Genomic DNA, 26,818 nt, shown 5'->3' on the forward strand with positions numbered 1-26,818 from the left:
AGACGCCCCACTTCCTGCGACGGCAGATAATTCCTCGGCGTTAACCGAACGAGGAATATGAAACCCCATGTGAGGAAAACTTCCGATACACCTTCAAGACACCCAAGTAGACTTGAACAGAGAGGAAGAAACACCATGTTCCTGGAGAGGAAATCCAGCTCGTGAAGAAGACAAGTCTCCAGAAGTACTTTTATAAACTTAATGTAATCCTTATAAAAATACCAGAATGGTGTTTTGTTTTTTCTTGGATCTAAACAAGCTAATTATAAACTTCACACGAGAGGAAAATTTAAAAAAAGCAAAAATAGCCAGGAAAACCCTTAAAAAGAAGATAAATGAGAGGCGAGGCCTACCTGCTGCTGGACTGTCTCTCTGTCGCTAACCGCGGGGCACCCGGCCAGATGCGGACCGGCAGGCCCAGGGACACGGGCAGCCGGACCCCGAGGCCTACAGACCCAGTGTGTGGTGAAGGTGGCGTGTCACACCAGTGCAGAAAGGACGGCTTGTAATAAATATTGAGGTGACTGGCTAACCGCTTGGCGAAAGACTAACTCGGACCTGTACGTCACACGACACACCCAGCCAGACGCCAAATGGATCAGAGCCGAGTGTAGAAAATGAGACAAGTACTAGAAAACATAGGTGATTTTCTTTGTAACTGGAGCATGGGCAAAACCTCCCTAAATATGATTTAAAATCCACGAACAATAACAGACAAAATACGTACTTGAAAAAATAATATTTATAACGTTTAACATTTTCAAAAATATTTGTAACTTGGGACAGAAAACAGTTGTCGAGCTGGGGGCGGGGGGGACGGTGACTGCTTGACGGGGACGGGGTTTCCTTTTGGGGTGACAAAGCTGTTTGGAAAGTAGACAGAGGTGATGGTTGCTCAACATTGTGAATGTACTAAATACCATTAAACTGAATACTTAATTTTTTTAATACACCTTAAAATGGTCAAAATGGTGAACTTTATGTTATAACAGTGCATTTTACCTCAATTAAAAAATTTTAATTGAAGGGCTGGCCCCGTGGCCGAGTGGTTAAGTTCCCGCGCTCCGCTGCAGGCGGCCCAGTGTTTCGTTGGTTCGAATCCTGGGCGCGGACATGGCACTGCTCATCAAACCATGCTGAGGCAGCGTCCCACTTGCCACAACTGGAAGGACCCACAACAAGCAATATACCGGGGGGCTTTGGGGAGAAAAAGGAAAAAATAAAAAAAATCTTTAAAAAAAAAAAGAGAGTTAATTACAAGAGATAACGTAATAAAAATATATTATAACTATTTAAAAAAAAAGAAAAAATTGTAATTGAAAATTAGGAATATTAGAATTAGTTATTCCTAATTCAAAAGAGCTCATCAGCTCCAAAAATCAAGAAGAAAAAGAGAAAAAATAAGAGAAACACAAACCCAAACTGCCCCAAGATCCTATTTCTCACCCATTAGGTTGGCCCAAACCCAACTTTGGCCACAGTCTCTGCTGTGGCTGGAGGCAGCCACCTCCCACCATGCTGTGGGGATGCAGAACGTCCCTGTGGGGACGGGACAAGTCAAACACCCCTTTACCTTTGGGACATTTTCACATTTACACCTTCTAAATCTGTCCCAAAGGTACGCTGGCAGAAATCCAAATGACAGGCACACAGGTGGTTCCTTGTGCCATTCTTTGATTACTGAAAAGACTGGAGACATCGCAAATGCCCAGCATTAGGGGATGTGCTGGGTCAACTGTGGGATGGCCGCCTAGCTGTGCTGTATACACCTGTGTGGAGCAAAATGTACCTGATTTTACGCTTTTGACAATAAAGCCATGGAGGAAAAGCTAACTTAACAGAACACTTTGTAGAAACTATGGGGCTGGCCCCGTGGCTGAGTAGTTAAGTTCGCGCGCTCCGCTGCAGGCGGCCCAGTGTTTTGTTGGTTCGAATCCTGGGCGCGGACATGGCACTGCTCATCAAACCACGCTGAGGCAGCGTCCCACATGCCACAACTAGAAGGACCCACAATGAAGAACATACAACTATGTACCGGGGGGCTTTGGGGAGAAAAAGGAAAAAAAAAAAAATCTTTAAAAAAAAAAAGAGAACACTGTAGAAATTAAAATAAACAAATGAGCTTGTGTATCGAGCTGGAGACATAAGCACCCAGAGAAATCAGTTATTCCAATTATAATATATTTTAACTTTCTATCTTCAATAAGAAAGATGTAAAAACCATAGCAAAAAACCTAAACTTCAATTAGCAGTCTTATTGTTACAAACAGTATTATTATTCCAAAATTATATGCCTCCTGTAGGATACAGCAAGTAATGTAAAGAACCAAGATTTTCATCTTTTTGTGTGTGTGTGTGAGGAAGATTGCCCCTGAGCTGCCATCTGTGCCAATCTTCCTCTTTTTGCTTGAGGAAGATTGTCACTGAGATAACATCTGTGCCCGTGTTCCTCTATTTTGTGTGGGGCGCTGCCACAGCATGGCTTGACAAGCACTGCTAGGTCCACGCCTGGGATCCTAACCTGTGAACCCTGGGCAGCTGAAACTGAGTGAGTGAAACTTAACCACTACGCCACCAGGCTGGCCCCAAGATTTTCTTTTTCTTTTTTTTTTTTTTTGAGGAAGATTAGCCCTGAGCTAACTACTGCCAGTCCTCCTCTTTTTGCTGAGGAAGCCTGGCCCTGAGCTAACATCCATGCCCATCTTCCTCTACTTTATATGTGGGACGCCTACCACAGCATGGCTGCCAAGCGGTGCCATGTCCGCACCCAGCATCTGAACCAGCAAACCCTGGGCCGCCGAGAAGCAGAACGTGTGCACTTAACCGCTGCGCCACCAGGCCAGCCCCTGCCCCAAGATTTTCATGGTTTTTTTTTTTTTAAAGATTGGCCCTGAGCTAACATCTGTTGCCAATCTTCTTCCTTGTTTTGTTTCCTTCTTCTTCTCCCCAAAGCTGCCCAGTACATAGTTGTATATTCTAGTTGTGGGTCCTTCTGGTTGTGCTGTGTGGGGCGCCGCCTGAGCATGGCTGGATGAGTGGTGTGTAGGTCCGTGGCCGGGATCCGAACCTGCGAACCCCTGACGCCGAAGTGGAGTGCACGAACTTAACCACTGCGCCACTGGGCTGGCCCAAGATTTTCATCTTAAAAGAGGTAAAATCAAAGAATTTAAGTGAAAAGTTTTGTAATCTTAAATTTTGAATTGGAAACATTAGTGTGGACGCATAGTTTTTTTTTCTTAAAAAATGTGTATTTTCCCCGCTAAAGCAAGGGTGAAGGGCTGTGAGCTCTGCAGCGTCCCCTCACATGGTTCGGACAAAATTAATGAAAAATAAATAAATTACGAACCGACTCTCCAGTTCTGCCCAGGGAAAGACTTGGAAGCAGAGCGGCCGGTACGACGAGCACATCAGGGCCGACTGTGGGCTCTGGTTCTCACCTGCTACTAAAGGGAACCAGGCCCTGGGGCAGGACATGTGGGAGAGGGTGGCGGCATGGAGGCCATCAGGGGCCTGCGGGCTCCGTCTGGCCAACTATGTGATCATTTGAGCACCCACCGTGTGTTGAAGAACGAGACTGCGCGTGCCTTGAATCACATCACATATACACAGAGCCCTGGGTTCCTAACAGAAGCCTGAGGAGGAGCGAGGGTGGGGTGGTGGTGTGAGAAACAGCTCAGCCCATGGGCCACCACCGAGGTTCCAGGACATTCTTACTCTGACAACTGACAACTGAAGGCAAAGAATTAAGCTTTATGCTGGCTTCCAGGTATGAACCTAATTTAGGGTAACCCAACAGCCTCATGGATGGGGGAAGTTCTTGGGAGAGAATTCCAGCCACTGAATGCAGAAGGGACGAGGGTCAGGAGACTAATCCACAGCTCTGGTGCGGGAGCTGGTTCAGGCGGCGCTCCCCTACGGGTGCAAAACGTTTCAGTGAAAGGTTGATGGAGAACCGAGGATAAAGGGGCCAGGTGGTCGCCATCTGAGCCTATTCTTTTAGCATCAGCAGAGGTGCAACAGGCAGACATGAGGCTCCTGGTGTGTGGGGACGGGAAGGACTGGGCAGCCCTTCGGAAGTGTGTATCCTGTCGGAACTTTCAATCCAGCTTCCAGACTAGAGGAAACAGAGGGCATGGAGGAACAAGTCAGATGCTACAAGGAACCCAGGTGAATCCAGAATACAGATGGGGGACGCCTTCCAGGATTAGTGACCAGCTTCCCGGGAGGTCAATGTCAGCAGGAGGAGAGATGACCAGATGACCATGTCAATTATTTGCTCTTCATCTTCAGCTCCACCTTCCATGCTCTGCTCTGGGGCTGCCCTCCCAGGCCCCCTCCTCGCTGTAAGCAGGCAGGAGGAGCCTGGGCAGGAGAGGGTGGCACTTCCGTGATGCTCCCAGCTTCTCTCATCACTCCAGCAGTGGGGACAGCTCCAAACCCAGCCTGCAGGTTCCCTGGTGCTGTGTGGTCTGAAGATTTGTTTTCCCGCAAAGTCAGCAAAGTCACGTGTTGAAATCCTAACCCCTAAAGTGATGGCATGAGGTGTTGTCACTGACAGGAACTCAAGGGTGGGTTTGGAAGCATTTAACTATTTTTCCTTTTGTTATGTTAAGGAGATGTAATCACCAGCCACCCTGAACGGGACCTAGCGCCACCACCAGAGCCTCGCCTCTGACCTTTGCCTCATTTTTAATGCTAAAATCTTCTCTTTGGGAGGAGCTGAGGCCTTATTACCTTCACCTGCAGTGTATGTGGAGGCATGTTTCCAACTGAGCCTGCGAAAGCGGATGTCCACCCCTCCCTTGTGAACAATCATCTCCCATCCAAAATAAAAGGTCCCTTTCCCTTTGTTCGGGGACGCCAGGACTCTGGAAATGACTCCTCGTGGTCTCCTACTTGCTGCAAATATACCTCCCTTTGTGAGACAAGTGCTCCTGGTGGACAGTCTGATTTAAGTTGCCAGGAGGGAACCCGCTTTGGTTTCCGGAAAAGTGTGGCCTCGGGAGGTGATTAGGGTGTGTCAGCTCTGCCCTCATGGTGGGATTAGTGCCCTTATAACGGAGATCCCAGAGAGCCAGCTCACCTTTCTGCCATGTGAGGTCACAGCAGAGACGCCGTCTGTGAGGAGCCGGCTCTCGCCAGAAATAATCGGCCAGCAGCCTGATCTTGGGCTCCCAGCCTCCAGGACTGTGAGAAATTAATTTCTGTTGTTTATAAGCACCCTCCACCCCGTTCATGGTATTTTTGGTACAGCAGCCTGAATAAGTCAGAAAATGGTGACTGAGGAGTGGGGGTGCTGCAGTAACACAGACCTAAGAATGTGGAAGCAGCTCGGGAACTCAGGGGTTGCAAGTTTTGCGGCGGCTGCTAGAAAAAGCCCCCACTGCCATGAACAGACCGTGACGGGGATTCTGGTGAGAGCCCAGAGAGAGAAGAGGACCCAGTCCTCGTAGAGAATGCCTAAGGGGCCCTGAACAGAATGCTGGCCGAAACCTGGACGTCAAGGCCATTCTGATGAGCTCTCGGATGGAAATGAGGATCAGGCTCTCTCTTTATAACAAGAGTTGTAATCCTTGTGATAAAGCAGCCCGGCTGGATTAAGCGTGCGTGTCCTAGTTTGGTAGAAGGTAGGACTTGTGAGCCGTGAAATCAGATCTTCGCTGAGGGAATTTCCAAGCAAAGTGGAAGAGCTGAAGGAGGGGCCTGGTTTCTTTTGAATACTCCCAGTAAAACACAAGAAGAGAGGAATGGTCTAAAGATGGAACTGGTAACCAGAAAGGAAGCAGACCTTAAAAATTTGGAAAATTCTCAGCTTTCCCTTATTGAAAATAATGCAAAAGCCTGTTCAGAGAGGGCACGAAGGGTGTGGCCGAAATGATAAGGAGATTGGCGTGGATAGGCCTTCCCAGCTAAGCTAGGAGCCATCTGTCAGGACAATGGGGAGATTAGTCAGCCACGTAAACAGAAGCCGGGGCCTACTGTCCCAGACGGTGGAAGAATGACCCCAAGGCATTTCAGAGACCATGGAGGTGCCCCTCCCATCACAGGCCCAAGAGCCTGTGGGGCAGATTTCAAGCCTCTGCTCCCAGCTTTCTGGTGCCACAGGCAGAGGTGGCTGCCCCTCTGGAGGGTACAGGTGGTAAACATTGGTGCCATCTGTTGTCCGGGAGGTACCACCTCTGCCAGTGCACAGAAAGCAAGAGCCATGGGGGCCTTGCCACCTGCACCTGGATTTTGAAGGATGGAGTGACCTGGAGCCTTGGGCTCACGACCCAGGCAGAGACCCATGCCCCATACAGGTGGGGCCGCTGCAGAGAGCCCTACTAGGGTGACCCTAGATGGACAGAGACATCGGGAGCTGCAGGTGAGACCCATGAACAGTTAGCCGTTAATGACTAGCTGGCTCGTAACGGAAGCTTTTTTTGGCGATTATTAATTATAGCTTTCAGTTGTTTGCCCGCCCATTGTTAGCTGTGCTGCTTAGGCGACATGCTATCCAACTCCCACCAGGTTCCTATAGATAACATCCCTGCGCCTGGTCACCATGGTAATGGGGGTCTGAGCTGTTTCTCAGGAATTAGGAGTCGACTCCCTGCCAGTTCAGGCCGGTCGAGACCACCAGCCCACCAACTGGGCCTTCGAGGGTCGCTGAACTCCTGATGTCGGAGCAAAACACTCCACCCGCAGATCATGCTGCGCCTCCATTTTGTGAACATGTGTCCTAGGAAGAGGCAGGAAGTTTGACTACACCTGTGCGGATCAATGACCTCACTCCTCCTTGCCTCCAATCATCCATCCCCACACTTCAGACCACCTTGCCCCCAACCCCATCACTATCCTTAGTCCCCCTTTTGGGGAGGTAGATCTGAGATTTGTTCTCCCGTGTCCTCACCTGCCTGCCTTATGAATAAACCCTTTCTCTGCTGCAAACTCATCATTTTGGTGACTGGCTTTCTGGGCGATGGGCAAAACAAACATGGTTCGGTAACAGGCACGTGACCCCAACCCATGAGAACTGAGTGTGGGCTGTGCTCAACAAAGCTGTGGGGGCAGGGCCAGCACCCGTGTGTCTGGAGGGCTGGACCTCCACCCTGGTGGGCCTAGAGGGCAGACACTGAACCAAAGGGGATTATACTGGAGCCTAAGGTTCTGCACTTGCTCAGGACCTGTCACTCCTTTCTTACCTCTCCCTTTTGGAACAGGAGTGCCCATTCCATCCCTGTCCCACCAGTGCATTTTGGAAGCACATACCTTACCTGGCTTCACAGGTTCACGGCTGGAGGTGAGCTTGCCTCAGGACGCACTGTACCTGGAGCCTCTCCCGTACCTGATTTCCTCCGTGGTATGCCCAGCATCGGCCTCCTGTGCCCCCCGGGCACTTGGGGCACTAGCTGACTTCCTCACACTGCCAGTGCCCCTCCGAGGGCTCAGCACCAGCCCTGTCCCTCCTCTGAGGTCCTGGGGACTGGTGACCCCACCTCCTTGCACAGCATGTCTCTACGTTCCTGGTGTGGCTTCCGATATGGTGGTGTGTTAAGAAAAAGAAAAAGGCTGTGTGTTGTTTTTACGTGCATATTGAAGCGTTTAGGGGTAAACGACACTATGTCTGGAATTTGCTTAAAATACTCCAGCAAAAGAAGGGGGCAGAATAGATGAACCCCTAGTATGAGGAAATGCGGGCAGGCTGTTAAAGCTGGCGACAGGCACAAGGGGCGAGCGTACATCTGGAAACCTTCACAGTAAACACACACATCAAAGTAATATATGAAAGTAATAAAATAAACTTTACACAATCATGCTAAATTCACAACCATCCCTCACCTTGGGAATGCCCTCTCTTCATGGAATTGGTGTCCTGAGACTCTTTGGCTCCTTAAAAGTAACGGGAAAATAACCACAACCCTTTCTGTCCCAGCCTTGTCTTCAGCTTATCATGGGCTACTCTACTGAAGATCTATCAATATTCTAGATCTTGTCAAAACTGCAGCAAGAAAAAGAGCGCGAGAAAATGAGAGTTGCCCTTCTCAAGCTTTTAGGGAAAAGACTCTGGAAAACAAATAGTCATCAGCAGATGAAAGAAATGTAGTCTACACAAGTGATAATATCCAAAATGCTCAGCCATAAAAATAAAGGCCTTTTATTTGGTTTTTCTATGCCATTACAGGAACATGTGGCAACACTCTTGAACGCACGGAGTCCTGCGGCCCGCCCAGGAGGCGGCTCCGCTCTGGGTCACGGGGTCACCTTCTTGTAGGTGATGTGAAGATGCTGAGTCATGGGCTGGGTAGTGGTTGCCATGGAGACTGTCTGTTCAAGTTTGCCTTCAGAATTCAGCCTGAATTTTCGGGTAATCTGAGCAGAGCAAAACAAATACAAAACACCTTAGTTTTACTCTCCCAAAGATTCGGCAAATGGTTGCCGTCCTGCCACAGGCAAGTGCTCGTGCAGAGGCTGCCACCTATCCCCTTAGTCCTCAGAGGCCTGTGAGCCGGGCAGTGTCCCCGCCAGTGGGTGACAGACACTCGGCCCACAGCCACTACGGGGCATGCCGAATCAGGGTGTGCCTCTCCCTGCCCCTCAGCTGTCCCAGAAGACCGACAGGCCAACACAGGAACTGGTCTCATTTTAAAGCCATCTTTTTTTTTTGCCTCCATCATTAGACATTTGATCAGACAAAAGCTGCCCCTCCAGTGGGCACTCTGCAACTTGAACTGATGTCACCTGTGCTCTTGGAGAACTCGGGAACAACAGTAATTCATCGGAACAAACTATGGCGGCGATTTCCAATAAGAACACAGACCTGTAGCAACACCCTCAGTGAGAAAACCCGACCCTCCTGGAACGGGCGTGAAGAGAGTGCGAGCGCGACAACTGTGGAGACGACTCTACTGCTCGCTACTCCCTCGCGTTCTAGAACACGGGGGGATCCAGGAACAGGAGTTCTGCTCAGGCCACAGCCAACTACTTAGTAATTGACCAGCCCTCCAGAGAAAAAACCGGAAAAGCAAGATTTCAGAGCCTATTTATTTTGAAGATTATTTAACTATAACTTTACTATTTATGCCTTATCCCCGAGCTACAAGCTACAAGCTGCGTAGACAACTACAACAGTTTACACTTGCTCAGGAAGGTATCGTTACATGAAAATAAGTAACTTTCTATTTCACAGTTTAACTGGCTCTTAAATAGTTTCCTGAGGGGGAAAACAAATATTTTGTGTTAAGAAACTGGTACATGTAAATGAACTGCAATGTGTTCATTTAAACTTTGAGGAAACCGGAAGATGAAGTTTTGGGGGTTCTAAACTATTGTTCTAAATGCCATACGATATGCACGTATCACTGTTCATATGTGAAGGCTGGAATGGTAGATAGAGACGCCATCTTTTCTAAGTGCACAGTTGTAGGATATTCTAAACGGAAAAAAACCTGACACTGAAGATTGCTTACAGGAAAAAAGAAATCTACTCCTAAAGAGAAGAGAGAAGTGTTATACAACACAAAAATGCGACCTTGAGATTCGAAAAACACTCACTTTACAGCTTTAAAAGACAAACAAAAAATGACAGGCAGAGGGAGTCAAGACCCATGAGAACTGTGGCAGCTGCAACAAAAATGGAACAGAGAACAATGATTTGACCCCACTGAGGAAATGACTAATTAAAATGAAATTTCACAAGTCTTCAAGTCTGTGATAATACATTAATGCACAAAATAGCACAAATACAAAGTCTGGACGTCCCCCCTTAGTTCAGAATAAATATCAAACCCCTGACTTACACACCGCCCAGGTACAGACACGCGGGGTTTCACCACGAGAGTTCCAGTCACCTGCCACCTCACACGCACTCAGTATGTCATTTCCAATATAAGACACTAAAGACGTCTCCAGTGGCACATTCTAATCAATACACTACAGAAAAGGGGATCCTGACTTTCAGAATGCGTCTTTCAGCACTGCAGCACGATGGCTTTAACTGAACGGCTGAGGACAACACGGCAACCACACTGTACTGTGTGGACTAACTCACGTCTGATCTGTAAAACAGAACCAAGATGAGACTATATAGTTACGAACAGTAAAATACGAGAAAACTCATATGTATAAATAAGGGGATTTTTCATCAGTGGCGGCATTCGTTATTTTGCTTTTAAGAACCTGGAAGAAATTGTTTGTTTTGAGTTTCAAATGTTCCCAGTAAATCTAGTTGTTTCTTAGCTTCCGTGATATCACCTTGAATTGCTGAAATAAGTGACTATTAAGAATCAAAGTTCTGGGGCCGGCCCAGCAGCACAGTGGTTAAGTTTGCATGTTCTGCTCTATGGCCTGGGGTTCACCGGTTCTGATCCCGGGTACGGACATGGCACCGTTTGGCAAGCCATGCTGTGGTAGGCGTCCCACATATAAAGTAGAGGAAGATGGGCATGGATGTTAGCTCAGGGCCAGTCTTCGTCAAAAAAAAAAAAAAAGAATCAAAGTTCTTCTCTAGTCTGAGGGAGCCAGCGATGGCCAGGCTGCGGATCTCCCCAGAGACGTCCACTTTGAAGGAACGCATGATGTCAGTTTCCATGGACATTTTTGTGTCCTTGCAGTTCGGGTTCCACCATCTTATGGACATCTCCACCTCCAACACTGGCCCAAGCCTAATATATGCCAGTGGATGCATCAGCTGCAAGATTATCTACTTGTTCAGGACAGGCAGCTGTGGCGATGCCCAGATGCTCGGGGCCAAGACCAAAGCCCTGCACCGTGTGGCTGAGGCAGAAGTATGGCAGGTGCCCTGAGGTCACTGTCTGCTTGGAGTGTGGGGTGTGGGGTGTGGCCTGCTCTGTGTGTCCCACAGAGCCGCCATTGAGGTGGTGCCCAGACCCCTCCCCAGACCAGCCGGGGGAAACAAAGGGAACTTGGCTGGCCAGGTGGGTGCACGATAGGCTGGGCGGTGCTCATGACACGCCACGGCGAGTCCCTCGCACTGCTGACCGGGTGATCCAGAGGCTGTGTCTCTGCCCTCAGAGTCCATTTAAAGGCACCAGAGACCCACCAAGGCAGCAAGGACCAAGGTCCCAGAGAGACGGAGTGCTGAGGGGACGCAACCCGGAGCAACAGTGACCCTGAGGCTCGTGCTGGTTGTAAGAGGCTGCCTGCAGGCCGAGGGGACAAGGGTGGGGTCAGGAGGGAAGTGGTAGCTGAGAGGCTGGAAAGCTGGGCCAGGCTTTCTAGGATTCCTGGAGCTGTGACGCATGGAATATACTCTGGAATCAGTGCCTGTCTTGAAGGAGAGGCCATGGAAAACACCCCAGGCTTTTGGTTGAGACCCCAAAGGGCTGTACCCCAGCAGTAAGAGTTAACCAGAAATAGACTGGGAAGTCCAGTTCCAAAATAGCTCCATCTCTGATTAACAGGATCTGCCCTTCATAGGCTGTCAACCAGAGCGTGACACCTGTTCTCAAGTCACCTACAGTTTTTCAGACATGACATTTAGAATTCAGGAAAGAAAAGGAAAAAAAAAAACCTACTTAGCCTACAGGAGGTAAGAGCGAAAGAGAAAGAGGAGTTGGAATGGACGCCCTCCCCTGGGGTGAAGGATGGGGATGCCAACACTGGAGTGATTAGAAAACTGTATGGAGAAATTCAGCAGAGAATCAGAATCTGTCAAAGAGAATAAAATGAAAATTCTGTAACTGCAAAATACAACAACTCAAATTGAGGCCCCCAAAATGGAATTAGCAGATTAGACACAGCTGAAGAGAGGACTGGCAAACTGAAAAATGGTCAGTAGAAAATATCCAAAGTGAAACTGGGAGAGATGGATGGATGGAAAATATGGACAAAAGCAAGCGTAAGAAACACACTGGAAACTGAATCCTAACAGATGGGCAATCAGAGTCCCAGAGGAAGACAGGAAAGAGCATGGAATATAGGCAACATGCGAAGGGACTATGGCCAATTTCCTAAGATGAACTAAAGCTATGCAAGCCACAGGTTCAAACTACATCTCAGAAAACACTGGTTGATCACCAAAGACAAGAAGACAGAGCCTGGAAGCAGCTGGGGTTGGCGGGATACTAGCTTGACAACTGCCCTCTCCACAGAAAGGATGGAAGCAGCCGGGGTGGGGGCGACGCTATCTTCACAAGAATGATGGGCTTGACAACTGCCCTCTCCACAGAAAGGATGGAAGCAGCCGGGGTGGGGGGCACATTATCTTCACAGGAATGATGGGCTTGACAACTGCCCTCTCCACAGAAAGGATGGAAGCAGCCGGGGTGGGGGGCACATTATCTTCACAGGAATGACGGGCTTGACAACTGCCCTCTCCACAGAAAGGATGGAAGCAGCCGGGGTGGGGGGCACATTATCTTCACAGGAATGATGGGATTGACAACTGCCCTCTCCACAGAAAGGATGGAGGCCAGAAGATAATGGGACAATATCTTCAAAGTAACAATAAAACTGTCACCTAGCATTCTAGTTGCAGTGAAAATACTCTTAAAAAATGAAGGCATTTTGGGGCTGGCCTGGCACCCGTGGCCGAGCGGTTGGGTTCGCGCGCTCCTCTGCAGGCGGCCCAGTGTTTCGTTGGTTCGAATCCTGGGTGCCGACATGACACTGCTCATCAGGCCACGCTGAGGCAGCGTCCCACATGCCACAACTAGATGGACACACAACGAAGAATATACAACTATGTACCGGGGTGCTTTGGGGAGAAAAAGGAAAAAATAAAATCTTTAAAAAAAAAAAAAAAATGAAGGCATTTTTAGACCAAAAAAACCTATAGAGTTCACCATGAGCAGGACTCCCCACTCCCTTAAAGAAAATACCAGAGGATGTTCTTCAGGTTTTGAGGAAAATGATCCCTGGTAGAAGCATGGGGGTGCAGGAACAAACGGAGAAAACACGTGCGCCCCTCTCAGTGCGTACAGACCACAGACACGGGGGCCATGATGCCTCGTGGGGGTCGGTGTGTGCCGGCACACAGAGACGAGGCGGGAGGAGGACGCATGGAGGTGGCGCTCTGAGTCTGCTGCCCCAGGTGTGCTCTGAGCCCCGGCGGCACCAGTAGCACTTAGGGCGTTGCTGGAAATGCAGAGTCTGACTCCGCCCAGGCCCAGGGGTCGGCACTGACATTCTAGTAAGAGTCCCAGGAGACTCCCACACACATGTAGTCTGAGCAGCACTGTCCAGGGCTCCCGCCGTAGTCCTGAAGGAGCCCAGGTACGATTCAACATCGATGCACCAATACACGTGGCACTCCTGTGGCAATCACTGGAAGGACAGTAGAAGAATGCACAGCAAACAAGCCAACAGAGAGGGAAGCGGAATAATTCAAGAAGGCAGGAGGAGGGAGCAGGGAGCCCAGCACACGCACGACCGACAGGAAACGCACAGGCAGGGGCTCCACCTGCTTGTACGAGGGAAACGTCCTCACACTGCAGTAGCTTCTTCAATTCTGCATTATTTATTCTGGAATTTCACTTTCTTTTGAATATTGAATATTCCTTTCTCTTGAAACCACTTTTCAAAGGAAACAGAAGTGGAGTGGAGAGAAATGAAGCACATGTCCCCACGCCCCGACGCGTTCCAGCTTCTGCAGGATGGTGGCTGCCAACCCTCAGAGCCCGTGGCCTGCAGTGGGCTCTGCTCCCTGGACGGCCTTGCCTCTGACGTGGAGACACACGGCAGGTGGCACGTGGTCTGACGGTGTCTGCTGGCGCCTCGCCCTCAGGCTGGACGCCCAGCTCCATGCTGTGCAGATGGAGCACAGGTGGGGCAAAGGGAGCACCTGGCCAGTGCCATTCAGGCGGGGCACCCCCCTCGTGAGCCTTTCCAAGGACGAGAGCTGGAGCGGCTTCTGGCCGTGCCACGTGGACTCACCCCATCTCGCTGCACAGTGATCTGAGTGTGGCCTCTCACTCAGCCTTCAGCTCTGCCTCTTTGTGCCAAAATCTGTGAACACCTCCTGACAGCCATCTTGCTCCAGAGTAAGCAACTTACTGGCAAGAAGCAGGCAAGCAAGAGAAGGGAGACAGGCCTGGGGGCAGATGCCATGACTGACAGACATTGAGGCCGCCTCTCCCCAGGTGGCAGGAGGGAGGGTGCCCTGGGAAGAGCAAGTGAGGGGCTGCCCTGTGCCCACCGCCCCATGGTTGGATAACTCCCACACATGGGTTGTGACTTCCAGAGTTCCGTCCCCCCCATCTCAGAGATGACGATCGGCTGTCACAATGGCTCGCACAGCGCCAAAGCCAGCGATGGCAGTCAGTGCACAATCTCCCCAAGAGGCACTCTCAGGCTCCTGTGGCGCTGCTGCCCCTTGGATGGAATTTCTCCTGCTATTTTCCTCTTCAAATGGAAGTTATTTGGAAAGGCTTAAAGCTGAGGCCCTGCATCACTCAGCTCAACAACAGACCTCTTTTGGTGCCTACAGCCTCTGGTGACAATGAGCAATCTGGTGAGTTCACTAATAATTCTGTGGTCATCCCGGGTCGGCCCTGACAGCTACAGCGTCATTAGGATACAGAACCATCTGAGCCAGACTGACCCTCATTTAAATACAGGGGGTTGGAAGCAACCGTTAGCCTTTAACATTCAAAGTGGTGCTTGTTCAGGCTGTTGGGAGATCAAAAGCAGTGTTTTTTCCTAAAAAAATTTAGAGAAAAGAATATCGAGAACTTTCCCTAGATATTAAAATATAAAGCCACGATCATGTTAAATTATTAGATGATTTTAAATTACAATTGGTGAAGAAGGAGACAGACAAGAAAAAAGAAACAGATTCCTGCCCCCTATTTATGGGGATGTGGCTTAAGACAGGCATGACATTTCAAATCTGTGGGGTCACGGGTCACCCATCTGGGAAGTCAGAACTGTGCACTGCATCATGTAAAAAACAAACCTGAGAGAGACTAAAGGTCTAAATGTAAAAACAGAAGTGAGAGCTCCCTCGCACTCATAGGTTACATTTAAAACAGGAACAGATAGCATCTTTTGTTCATCAGATTAGAAAGGATCAAAAAGTCTGAAAATATGCCTTGTTGGTGGAGGAGCAGGGAAGCAGGCGCCCGCACGCGATGCTGGGGGAATGCAGTTGTTAAGAAAAGCCATTTAACAGCATCTCTCAAAATTCATAATGGACTTGTCCTTTGATCCAGCAATTCAACTGGGAGAAATTTATCCAGTTGATATGGATATATCTGCAGAAGTGGAAAACAACAAGAAACCTGAGAACGCCTAACCGCCCAGCAGTCAGGGCCGAAACAACTGAATCACAGCACACCGGGCCTGGCATGGTGGGGAGGGAGAAGGGATGATGAGACCGTGGAGACAGCCCGGTCTCGGAGATAAAGAGTAGGGCGAAATCTACGTCAGGGGCTGCCGTGTAACCCCTCGTGTAATTAAACGTGCGTCATGAGAGCGACATCGAGAGGCTGGCTGGCTGGCTGGCGGGGCTCACCTGCTCCACGTGGGGCTCCTTGGCGAAGGAGATCCTGGCGATGGAGTGGGATGCGATGCACAGCTCCTGCCCGTTCACCTCGCCCTCCTCCACCTCCACGATGCCTGCAAGGGAGGGTCGTCAGTCCACAGCAGCCTGCCAGGGTTCTCGGCGGCCGCAGCTCCTACCAGCAGCTCTTGCAAACAAGCATTCAGCGGGGCTGAACTTTGCAGCCACCGAGGCAACAAGGTGCCTGCAGTGCAGCCCCGAGTATGAAGAGGGAGGAGGTTTACAACTCTGACAGGGGGTGGTGAGCTCCGAGGGCGGCCCTCTCTAGTGTAATGGAAGCTCCTCTGCCTGCCACGGACTTCCAACCCACCAATGCCCCAGGCAGCTCCATGCCAGGCAGACCCAGTCTTGACCGTCCACCTGCTTCCAGAAGCAAGACTCACCTGAGCCTGTGAGCAAGGTAAAAGTCAGGCAGGTGGGCGTTGAGTAATTTCTAATTCGTGAACCTGGTTAACTATTTTAGGAGGACCTCCCACTGGGGGCAAAGCAGACTTCCAGACAGAGAACCTCAGCTGGACAGGGAGGCGCCCGGTCCTAGTCCTGCCCAGAGCTCAGCCCATAGGAAACACCTGTGTGCAGGGCTGCAGCCAGGAGGAAGCCCATAGGGTGCTGGTACTGAAAAGACTAAGGAGAAAAGATCAAACTGTCCTCACACAGACCCTCCTATGGCCCCACCTACCCCCTGTGGACCCCTGGGTCCAGAGACTGAGGACAAGGCCTGGGGCCCCCACCTGCCAGCTCCTCTCCTGTCAGCCCTCAGCCTGTCCAAAGGCCTGACACTTCCCACCCTGAAAGGGCCCCACGTCGGCATCTCTGTGAGCACCCACACGCTCAGAGTCACTAAGAAAGCAGGAGGCAGATGCCGCCCCTCCTGCTGGCCACCACCCGGCCAGCACTCATGGAGCGAGAGCGAGGGCCAGGGGCAGAGGCAGGCGGGGGCAGCCCGGCGAGCGAGGAGTACCTGTGTTCTGGGCGCTGACGAAGGCCACCTTGTTGGTGTCAGGCTGGAGGCGGATGAAGCCACACTCCCTGTGCATGGGCTTCCGTGTGTCTGGGTGGAAGGCGTTGAACCTGGACGGGCAAGCAGGATAGGCGAAGCCCCAGCTACTCGATGCCCACCAGAGAGTGCAGGGCTCTGTGGACGGCTCTCCTCTCACTGTCTAAAGCACCCCCACCCACCGAATATAAAGTAACGTGTTTCTTGTTCATGTAGAAACACAGAGATGTATAAAGCACACAGGACGGGAGACAGGACACAACGTGTGCAGGCTCGGGCTGCCAGGGGCACCAGGACTTTCTACCTCCGACCTAGAAGCAGCCCCTCTGCCTGCCCCACCCCCTCCACTTCCTTGTGCATTTCTGGGGGCCTGTCTGCCTGACTGACCATGACCGACCTCGACCCTGAAGACAGGAAGCTGTTCTTTATAAGCTGGGGTATACCCTTCCCCCAGGGCCCTCTCAGCGCCAGCACCTTCCACATTTGTGGACGCTCCGCAAATGCAGTGAAATGCCACCCAGACACCAGGCCTGTCCCCTCTTGAGCATTATCTTGCTTAGGAGTCCAATGGATGCATGTGGCAAGAATCAGAGCAGGCGCTGAGTCAGGAGGTAGTTTCTTGTCAGCCTGTGTCACTATGCTGAGCTGATGGTGGGCAGTGAGAGACGGCTGCATCTTGAACTGGGAGCACTAACCCACAACGAAAAGCCAACTCTCATACCTCCAGCAGCATCCGAGCTGCTGCAGGATCAATGGCCACAACAGACAAGCTTCTGATGCGTTGGTGCTGGTGGCTACAGCTTACTAGGCGGGCAACACCCTCTCTCCACCACAACCACCAAGAAGAAATACACTTTATACCATCAGCTACTGCTCACACAAACATACCATTATATTTAACAAAATATACATTTTCTAGTCTATTCTCGTTAACTTTTCTTTTAATGCTACTCAAAAAACTGAGTGACTGGCATTAAAAGAAAATTAATTAATGCTAGTCACAAAATTCTCTAATGGATTGTACCCATAGTTTAAAAACACTGCTTTATATTGTTGTGAGTTATTCTGTGTTATCCAGAATTTTCACATTTGGGTTTAGGTGCAGAATATTACTTTGCCCTCATTCATTCAACCAAGAATAATGCAAAAAGGTATGAGGTAATATTTCTTAAAACAATAAGATAAGATTTTCTAAGTCCTTTTGAAATTGCCAGGCATCATATGAGTAGTACCAAGTTAATTCAATAGGATTCTTAATGTAAAACTAAGCATACAGTGGAGTTGGGGGGACAGAGTTTTACTTTGTATTTTATATACTTCTCTACTGTTTAAACTTTAAAAAAAGTGCGTACGACTCCTGTAAATAAGTGTCCTCAGCCCGCTCCCCAGCCCCACCTGCCCTGGGACCAGGCTCCCTCAAGGCAGCACGGCTCCCCGCTGTGCGCCTGCCTGCGTGGGCGTGGGCGAGGTGGAGGCGCCAGCGAGAGGAGCCCAGAGGACTTCTGCTCTGTTGTACACAACACTAACAGCTTCTCTGAGACCTCAAACAGCTCAGGGGCGAGTCTAAACGAAAGCCGCACCCTCTCGCTTTCGGAAACCTTGGGGTGACTGATTTCCATCCAGCAAGGCACATGAGACGAGGGGTTTCACTGAGCACAAGCGTTATTTTTTCATTTTTACTTTTTGCTGAGGAAGACTGTCCCTGAGCTAACATGGCTGCCAGTCTTCCTCTTTGTATGTGGGATGCTGCCACAGCGTGGCTGCCGCTGAACGCTGTGTAGGTCTGCGCCTGGGAACAGAACCCAGGCCACAAAAGCGGAGTGCACAGCACTTAACCACTAGGCCACGGGGCCAGCCCCACAGGCACTTATTTTTACGTCTGGATTAAGAAGCCTGAGTTTTTGTGGTCAGCATAGCATCTTCAAACACATAAGAGAACCAGAAAGTACCATGTTTATGCAGTGGGTGTCTCAGGTGCCAGGTTAAGGCCAGGGAGGGGGTGCCTTTCTGAAATACGATCACCAGCTTCCTTCTGCACCTTCCACCTGGCGTTCGCCTGTCTCTTATGGGCTGGGTGTTCCCACAGAGACTCCGGTGGGTGCACTTACGAGAAGTTCAGCATGGGCTGGCCCACGTGGGAGATGTGCACCTCCTCTAGGTACTGGAAGGGCTGCAGCGTCGGGAAGGTCCCAGCTCCCGGCGGGTCTGACAGCCAGGTGCCCAGCATCCAGGACAGCGGCTCCACCACTGGGTTCATCTTGGGGGGCTCTGCGGACAAAAGGAAGAGTCAGTCAGCGGCTCTGCATCCCCTGGTCTCCTTCTGACCGTGCCCTGCTGAGCTGTGGGTGGAAACGCACACTCTGTCATGGAGCACGCCCTCGTGAGTACAGCTAATCCTGCGGGACCATGAACATGCCACTGGCCACCTGTCGAGAGGGGGAGAAAAAGGCCAAGCACTCAGCGAACATCACCTTGCCAGATCCAGCTCCAGAACTCTCTGTCCTGCACAGGAAAGAGGGCGCGGGCCTGGGGTCAGGGTGCCTGGGGCGGGATCAGTGATGGAGATCAAGGGCAGAGGGAAGAGCATGACCAGGGGAAAGAGGGTTTCAGAGCAGGCAGAACGTGAGGAGCCCACTCCACAGGCAAGACTTGCACGTGAATGGCCGCCTGAGATTCCCGCGAGAAGGCGTGTGGATCTGACAGCACGTGAAAGGCCGCCTTAGGTTTCCGTGAGAAGGCGTCTGGATCTGACAGCAGTCCCCTGCAGACTGTCACCCAGAGGGCACGGTTTCTCTCTCACTCCACAAAAGAACCCACTGTCAGTGAAGTGTGAGAGACAAACGCAGGCCTTGGATTGAGACGTGTCAGGTGGAAGCGACAGGAGCGTGGGGGAGGGCAGAGTGGCTGGGTTCGCCATCCCCCCAGGCCACAAGCCCCCTGCCCCAAGTCCTGCTTGGCCAAGAAATCGCAATCAAACACTGGTTACGGACCACGAGCTGGTGAGCGGTTTTTCAGAGGTCAGCTAGCGTGATTCTCACGTCACTGTGTGAAGCATCCTTATCCACATGTCGAGAAGCTGTGGAGGGAGCAGCTGAAGGGCTCCTGAGACCATAGGAAGGCGGGACTTGGCCCCCTCCGGGACTTGGCCGCAGAGGGAGGGTGCTGTAACAGGAGGTCTGATCCCCAGATAGAGCCCGAACTCTGTCCTGGCCACGCCCTGTTCCCCACCCCTTGACAGCGTCAGAGCTAAACTTTTCAATCTGAACAAAAAAAGCAGGAGAGGAGAGCGGAACGCTGGCTGATGGTGCCGAGGCTAGACTGCTGCAGGGCAGGTTTTACCAGTGGGCCCACACATGCCAAAGCAAAGGGGCCCCTTCCTTGTCAGAGCTGATAATCCAGCAGCTTCCTTCAGGCCTGCCCGAGCAGAAGACCCACAGACGGGACAGGAGTTCCGGAAGCATCTTGGCCTCTGAAATCACACAAGCTGGGACTAGAAATTGAAAGCAGTCTGGGAGAACAATACCCAGGAGGAAGGGAGGGCCTGGGCTCTGGGCATCTGAGAGCAGCGGGAAGGGAGGAGGAGGGCCGGGCGCGGCCAGCCTGGGGCACGGGGTGAGGACACTGGGTGGGGGACAGGGAACTGCGCCCCTGACTTCTGAGCCCCCGTGCGGCAAAAACGGGCAGCAGAACGAGGAGGGGTGTGAAAACCCACTCCTTTTCCAAGCTTGCTATCTCTCAGGATTTCCTTTTCAAATCACCCGTGGAAAGTCAGAAAGTGATAAAACTTTTGTAATCAGACAACAAAGGAAATTTAAGTCAGGATTTTAGTTACAATCTTTGACGGACATACGGAATAAAAGCTTCAGAATGAAAAGTCTGGGTGAGAAGCTGCTGCTGCTGACGCCGATGAGCTGCCTGTCATCTATGACACGTGAGCCAACTCCTTCCTTCTCGCAGTGTGCCCGGCGCTCTTCCAGGGAGCAGCATACTGTCGGTGGAAGGAAGACGACCACCCTGCCCACCCCTGTGGTGCTCGCGTGGTGGCGAGGGGAGACGGCAAGACCGAGAAACGAGGAAAAGATGCCGCAATTAATGTACACTAGGTGATAAGCCGGAAAGGGAGACGGCGGCTGCTGGGCATTTTGAGATCTTAACTAAGAGGGGGAACGACAGCCTCCTGAGCAGTGTGCAGAGACCAAGAGGGCACGTGGGGCCCTTGGCTCCTGTGGAGAAGAGTGGGCCAAGCAGACATGCCGGCCTTGCTGGGGAGGAGCAGGTGGCCAGTGTGGCTGGGGACGGCCGGGCCAGGACAGCCTCAGCCCCTGGAAGGGCTCTGGCCTCGACTTTGGGGGGCCACGGAAAGGTGTGAGTGGGAGGGCCAAGATCTCTGGCTGTGCAGAGCGGGCGGTGGAGGGTGGCCTGGGCCCAGCGGCAGTGGTGGAGGCGGGAGAGGGCCAGATTCTGGATCTGATCTGAAGGTAGAGACAACCGGATTTACTGATGGCCGGGATGTGGACATGAGAGAGGGAGGTCACTCCGAGGTTTATGGCCTGAACAATTGAGAAGTTGCCACCAACTGAGGTGCCAGACTCAGAGGAAGAGCTTGGGTGGCTTGAAGTGTGAGACTCTGTGGCAAAAATCAGTCAGCTCAGAAAGTGCAAGTCCTACCATTTCACACAAACAGAAATCATTATTTTTCAGACAGACAGCTATGGCCTCAGAGACTCTCAGTCTGGTAGCATTTTTATCATGCTCAGTTGCAGCACTGAAAAAACGTTCTCTGAAAATCTCAGGCTTTCTGGTGGGTTCTCAGGCCCGCCCACATCAAGTGCAGCACAGGGTGGGGGTCGCCGCCCATGGTCACAGCCCACTCTGGCTCTATCCACGTCTGGATCCTCGGAGCCACACCCCGTGCGCGGCCTAGTTTGTGACCAGTCTGCATGAAATGGAAACATACTTTCAAAAGTGCCAGGCTGCTGATGCAAAAAGTCAGTCCTGTGAAGATGCGCGCCACGCCAAACCACGTACTTCCCTTCTCTCAAGGAGGGTCTCTGAGCACCTAGTTCTCTGCTGGCCCAAGCGCCGAGCCCCGTGGCTGAGCCGAGCCCGCCCCCTAGCGTGGAGTCACGCCACTGCAGCGCAGACCCCAGAGGGAGGCGGGGCTGGGAACTGGGTCTTCAGGAAAGGGACACACACCTTCTCAGCAGCCAGAGCTGAGGTGACGCTGAGGGGAGGGACCATGCACTCACTTCTCGCTGCCCCATGTGCTCTGCACGCTCCTGAAGAGGCAGCCTCCTCACAGGAAGGCAGTGGTGGGCATGACACCAGCCCCTCCCCAGACCACCAGGATCAAGAGGCCTCTGCCTGGGGACTCCGACTGGGCCCTCCGCAGGCCGCCGCTTCCCCCCTCCCCCGGGGCACCTCACCACCCCCCCATGGCCGCCCTGTGCACCCCAGGGGCACCTGCTCCCCCTCCTGCGGGGCTGTGCTCAGTCCTGGCCGGTCTCTGCCCAGGCTGTCCTCCTCCCAGGGCTTCTCTGCTGGCCCCATTCATCCATCCGGTCGACACCTTGCACCCCAAGACCAAACGAGGCCCCTTCCTCTGACGTGCCTCCCTGGCCCTTCCCTCTCATCTGCCCCACTGGGGAGACCCTGAGCGGGGGAGCCTGTCCTCATCAAATCTGCTCCTCAGAGGGACCTGAGACGAGGAGCTCCTCAAACTTGGGGTGAGAGAGACAGAGAGAGGGAGAGAAAGAGAGAGGGAGAGACAGATGGAGACAGAGAGGGACAGAGAGAGGAAGAGAGAGAGAGAGAGAGAGAGAGGGGGAGGGAGAGAAAGAGAGAGAGAAAGAAATAGGGAGGGAGGGAGAGAAAGAGAAATAGGGAGAGAGAGAGGGAGAGAGACAGAGACGGAGACAGAGAGAGGGACAGAGAAAAGGAGAGAAAGAGGGACAGAAACAGAGAAGGAGAAACAGAGAGAGGGAGGGAGAGAGAGACAGAGATGGAGACGGCGGGGGGGGGGGGGGGGGGCGGGGAGAGAAACAGAGAGGGAGAGGTCTTGTTCTTTCATCCCCCAAAATCTCTCTGGCGATCTCTCTGAGGGAACATGATCTGGTAAGTGAGCATTATCACCTCTGCCAGAAAATAAAAAAACAACACACAAAAAAACTTTTCCCGAACTTGATTTTCAGGGAAAATAGGTCATAGATACAACCCACACAGCCAGCAAAATATGCATGAGGGCCCTGAAAGCGGCTGGGATGGGATGTCAGAGCCTCACTCAAGGACAGAAGGGGGCAGGGAACAGGCAGGGACCTCCGTGGAGGGGAGTGGGCTAGCTATCCGAGGAGAGGCCTGGGCAGAGGGCTTGGCCGGCCAGGCACAGAGGGGCGAGGCGGCAGGGCCATGGAGCCGCTCGCCACGGCCCTGTTTACAGGAGCAGCCTGCCCACAAGGCAGCAGAGAGTGGGGAGCCCTGACAAGGAGCAGGAAGATGGCCAGGCCCAGACCGGTGTGAGGGAAGCTCCTGGCACCATGGAAAATGCCCCAACTGCAGGACACGCCTGACATCACGTGCCACGCAGAAAGGCAAGAACACTGCCAACCAAAGGGGTGCTCTGCTTTTCCCTCAGATTGACTGTAAGAACCGCCAGAGGTCAGAGATGTAGAAAATGTGTCTGCAAATGGATGAAAAATGCGGTAGAACACAAAGTGTAGGAAAGAGAGCAAATATTGCCAGGACCCAGGTGGAACCGACCAGACGTTTCACCGTACTCTCTAGAAACCCAGCGAAGCACTCGCCTCCACGAAGACAGACCACGGACTAGAAGAGCAGCGACCAGGGAAAGAAGTGGCAGGAGAACAGGAGAAGGCGCACCCTGAGCTGGCAGAAGTCGGAAAAGGAGCAGAAGAAACACCAATCAAACCACCAGCAGGAGGAGGCTGCAGTGGGAGAGGGCGCACGGTGGGACACGGAGGGCAGGGATGAGTCGCAGAGGAGAGGAGAGGAAAATACAGACCCGGAAACCAAGTTCAAAAGGACTGGAGACCCTCGCACGCTGCGGGTGGGAACGTAGAGTGCGGCCTCTCCTCACAGGGTGGGCGTGGGGCACTGCGCTGGCAGCGGTCCAACCCAGGGATCCACCCAAGGGACGGAAATACCAGTCCACACCACTGGACATGAGTGCTCACGGCAGCATTATTCACAACAGCCTAAGCGTGCAAACGACCCACATGCCCTTCAACTGACGAATGGGTAAGCAAAATGTGGCACAGCCCGACGCTGGACTATGACTGGGCCATAAAAAGGAATGAAGCCCTGACACATGCAACGTGCATGAACTTTGAGCACACATTAAATGTCACATACTGTATGACGCCGTTTATACGAAATGTCAGCAAAGGCGACTCCACAGAGCCAGAGCAGGGCAGCGGTTTCCCCACAGCAAGATTCCGTGGTGGAAGAGACCAGAGCCACACACGGGGGAAGAGTGAGTGCGCAGGACTTCACAGCCACACAACTTCCTTTGACACACAGGAGACAGACCTGAGCTGTCCGACACGGAAGCTGGCGGCCACACGCCAGCTTGCGAAATGTGGCTGCTCCACTGAAACGTGCTTTAAGAGTAAGGCACACACTGGATTTCAAAAACTCAGTCCAAAGAAAGAGAACTTCAAGTATTTCAGTAATTTTTAAGTACTGGTGGTTATGTGCTGAAATGATAATGTTTTAGGTAACACTGGATTAAATAAAATATATTATTGAAATTAATGTCACCTGTTTCTCTTTACCTTTTTTTTTCCTGAGGAAGATAAGCCCTGGGCTAACATTTGCTGCCAATCCTCCTCTTTTTGCTGAGGAAGGCTGGCCCTGAGCTAATGTTTGTGCCCATCTTCCTCTACTTTATACATGGGACGCCTGCCATGGCATGGCTTGCCAAGTGGTGCTGTGTCCGCACCCAGGATCCAAACTGGCGGACCCCAGGCCACTGAAGCTGAATGTGTGCACTTAACCGCTGCACCACTGGGCCGGCCCTTCTCTTTACCTTTTTAATGTGGCTCTTAGAAAATCTTAACTGACACGTGAGCACAGGTTATGTTCCTGTTGGATGGCGCTGGAATGGACAGTTTTCAGCACTCAGGGAACACTGTCCCACAAATTCTCCCTGAGGATGTTACTGGAAGACAGAATTCACTGAGAGACGACAGGGAAATGAGGGCAAAAGGAATGACAGTGAGTACCAAACACATTCCACGGGAAAACAAATACAGGCACCAGTCACAGGTGGCAGATGCCCTGACCGTGCAGGCGTGACACGACGCAGAGACACCTCGAGATGAGCCAGGGGAGCAGAGCAGGCCCGCTGTCCATCACTGAGAGTCGATGGCCCTGAGGCTGACAAACCAAGGAATAGACCATGCAGGGTAAGATTTTACTTTAAAAACAAAAGACAACAGGAACACTATAAAATAATAAGACAGAACTAACACCAAACACATCTGAACTCACATACCAAAAGAAAAGGCTTTTAAGGGGCTGGCCCGGTGGTGCAGCGGTTAAGTGTACGCATTCCACTTCAGCGGCCTGAGGTTCGCCGGTTCGGATCCTGTCAGACACAACACCGCTTGGCAAGCCAAGCTGTGGTAGGCATCCCACATGTAAAGTGGAAGAAGATGGGCACAGATGTTGGCTCAGGGCCAGTCTTCCTCAGCAAAAAAAAGAGGAGGATTGGCAGCAGATGTTAGCTCAGGGCTAATCTTCCTCAAAAAATAAATAAATAAATAAGAAAAGGCTTTTCAGATTGGATCACAGAGCAAGACCCTCAACTCTTGCTGTAACTAAACTAAAGTAATCGAGAAAGGCATCTCAGAAAGCTGGGCCAACGCAAGCAGGGAGAAAGCAGGCGTCATGATCTTCCTATCAGGTAAAATGAAGTCCCAGCCAAAATGTACTGAACTTGACAAAGAGTGGTTTTTTTTTTTTTGAGGAAGATTAGCCCTGAGCTAACTGCTGCCAATCCTCCTCTTTTAGCTGAGGAAGACTGGCCCTGAGCTCACATCCATGCCCATCTTCCTTGACTTTATATGTGGGACGCCTACCACAGCATGGTGTGCCAAGCGGTGCCATGTCCGCACTTGGTATCTGAACTGGCGAACCCCGGGCTGCTGAAGCGGAACGTGCGCACTTAACCACTGCACCACCGGGCCAGCCCCAAGAGTGGCTCTTTAGGACGTGAAGGGTGCAAGTCCCAATGGCAGTATCACGGTTACAAATACTCATGCACCAAACACAGCAGCAACTTCCGTAAGGCAGAAATTATTAAAGATGCACAGATGTTGATAGAAAGAAACTAAAGGATACCACAATTCATGTCTACGTCCAAGTGAATAAAATACAAATAATGAAACAGAATACCTACGTGGCATGTTAAGGTAGTCCTGAGTGATACATGTTGCACTTTAGAGCTTAAAACTAGAGAATACTCCTTTTCAAGTTCCTCCAGAAAACTCATGAAAACTGACCTTACAAATGGTCAGAGACTCTGTAAGTGTCAAAAAGCAGAAGCAATTTCCACCACACTGAGTGATCACAACGCAGTGAGACTAGAAATTAAAACACTATGAGACAGCCCTTGAAGACATTATGCTATGAAAGAGAAGCCAGACACAAGAACGTACATATATTTCATGTTTCCGTTTGTATGAAGTTCTAGAAGAGGTAACTGGATCTATGGTGAGAGGACCAGAACGGGGCCGGGGTCGGGGCTGGGCGGAAGGAACGAGAGCTCGGGAATGCTTGATCACGGGCGAGGGGACACCGGTGTCTGCACCTGTCAAAACTCACCTACAGGAACACCTAGAGCTGTTTCACTTTTGTAAATTACACCTCGATAAAACGTTAAGAGGTGAAAATTCCACAAAACAAACATCCAGAAAAATCAGAAACTGAAATGCCCGTTCCCTGGACCGTTTACTATGTTGGAGCAGCACAGGGTTGTGGCGGCCAGGTGACACCGGCCTCAGAGTCGGCAGGTCAGGAGCAGCCTAGCTCCCAGGGGCAAGGTCTGCTGTTGCAGTTCTGTTATTTTAAGAAAATCCAGAAATACTGGTTTAGGAGTAAAATATCCCACTTTCTAAAGATGTGCTCAAATTAAACCAACAGGCTGGAGTGTGATTCACACACCCTGGTCCCTGGCTGTGCTGTCCACCGTCCACCAGCCGGCCACAGCCTTGGTCTCACGCACAGGGCACGGGAGGCCTGGCGAGGGCTGGGCGAGCCTGTGGGGCACGGCCCAGTGCACTCCTGGCCCTTCCCAGGTC

At 51.5% G+C, this 26,818-nt stretch overlaps 1 protein-coding gene across 3 annotated transcripts in view; it reads right to left on the reverse strand.

The window, feature by feature from the left end:
- Positions 1 to 8,121: 8,121 nt before the first annotated feature.
- Positions 8,122 to 26,818, reverse strand: part of THAP4 (THAP domain containing 4) — a 45,247-nt gene continuing 26,550 nt past the window's right edge. For all 3 annotated transcript variants that reach the window (XM_070620303.1, XM_070620304.1, XM_008527211.2), the window contains 4 exons: positions 18,608 to 18,767; positions 16,464 to 16,573; positions 15,455 to 15,558; positions 8,122 to 8,352 (listed from right to left, as the gene is read on the reverse strand). In XM_070620303.1, the coding sequence (XP_070476404.1) occupies positions 8,233 to 8,352; positions 15,455 to 15,558; positions 16,464 to 16,573; positions 18,608 to 18,767 (494 nt within the window). In that variant the 3' untranslated portion in view covers positions 8,122 to 8,232. The remainder of the gene's footprint in view (positions 8,353 to 15,454; positions 15,559 to 16,463; positions 16,574 to 18,607; positions 18,768 to 26,818) is intronic.

This window comes from Equus przewalskii, chromosome 5, assembly GCF_037783145.1.
Source record: "Equus przewalskii isolate Varuska chromosome 5, EquPr2, whole genome shotgun sequence".
NCBI classification, from domain to species: Eukaryota; Metazoa; Chordata; class Mammalia; order Perissodactyla; family Equidae; genus Equus; species Equus przewalskii.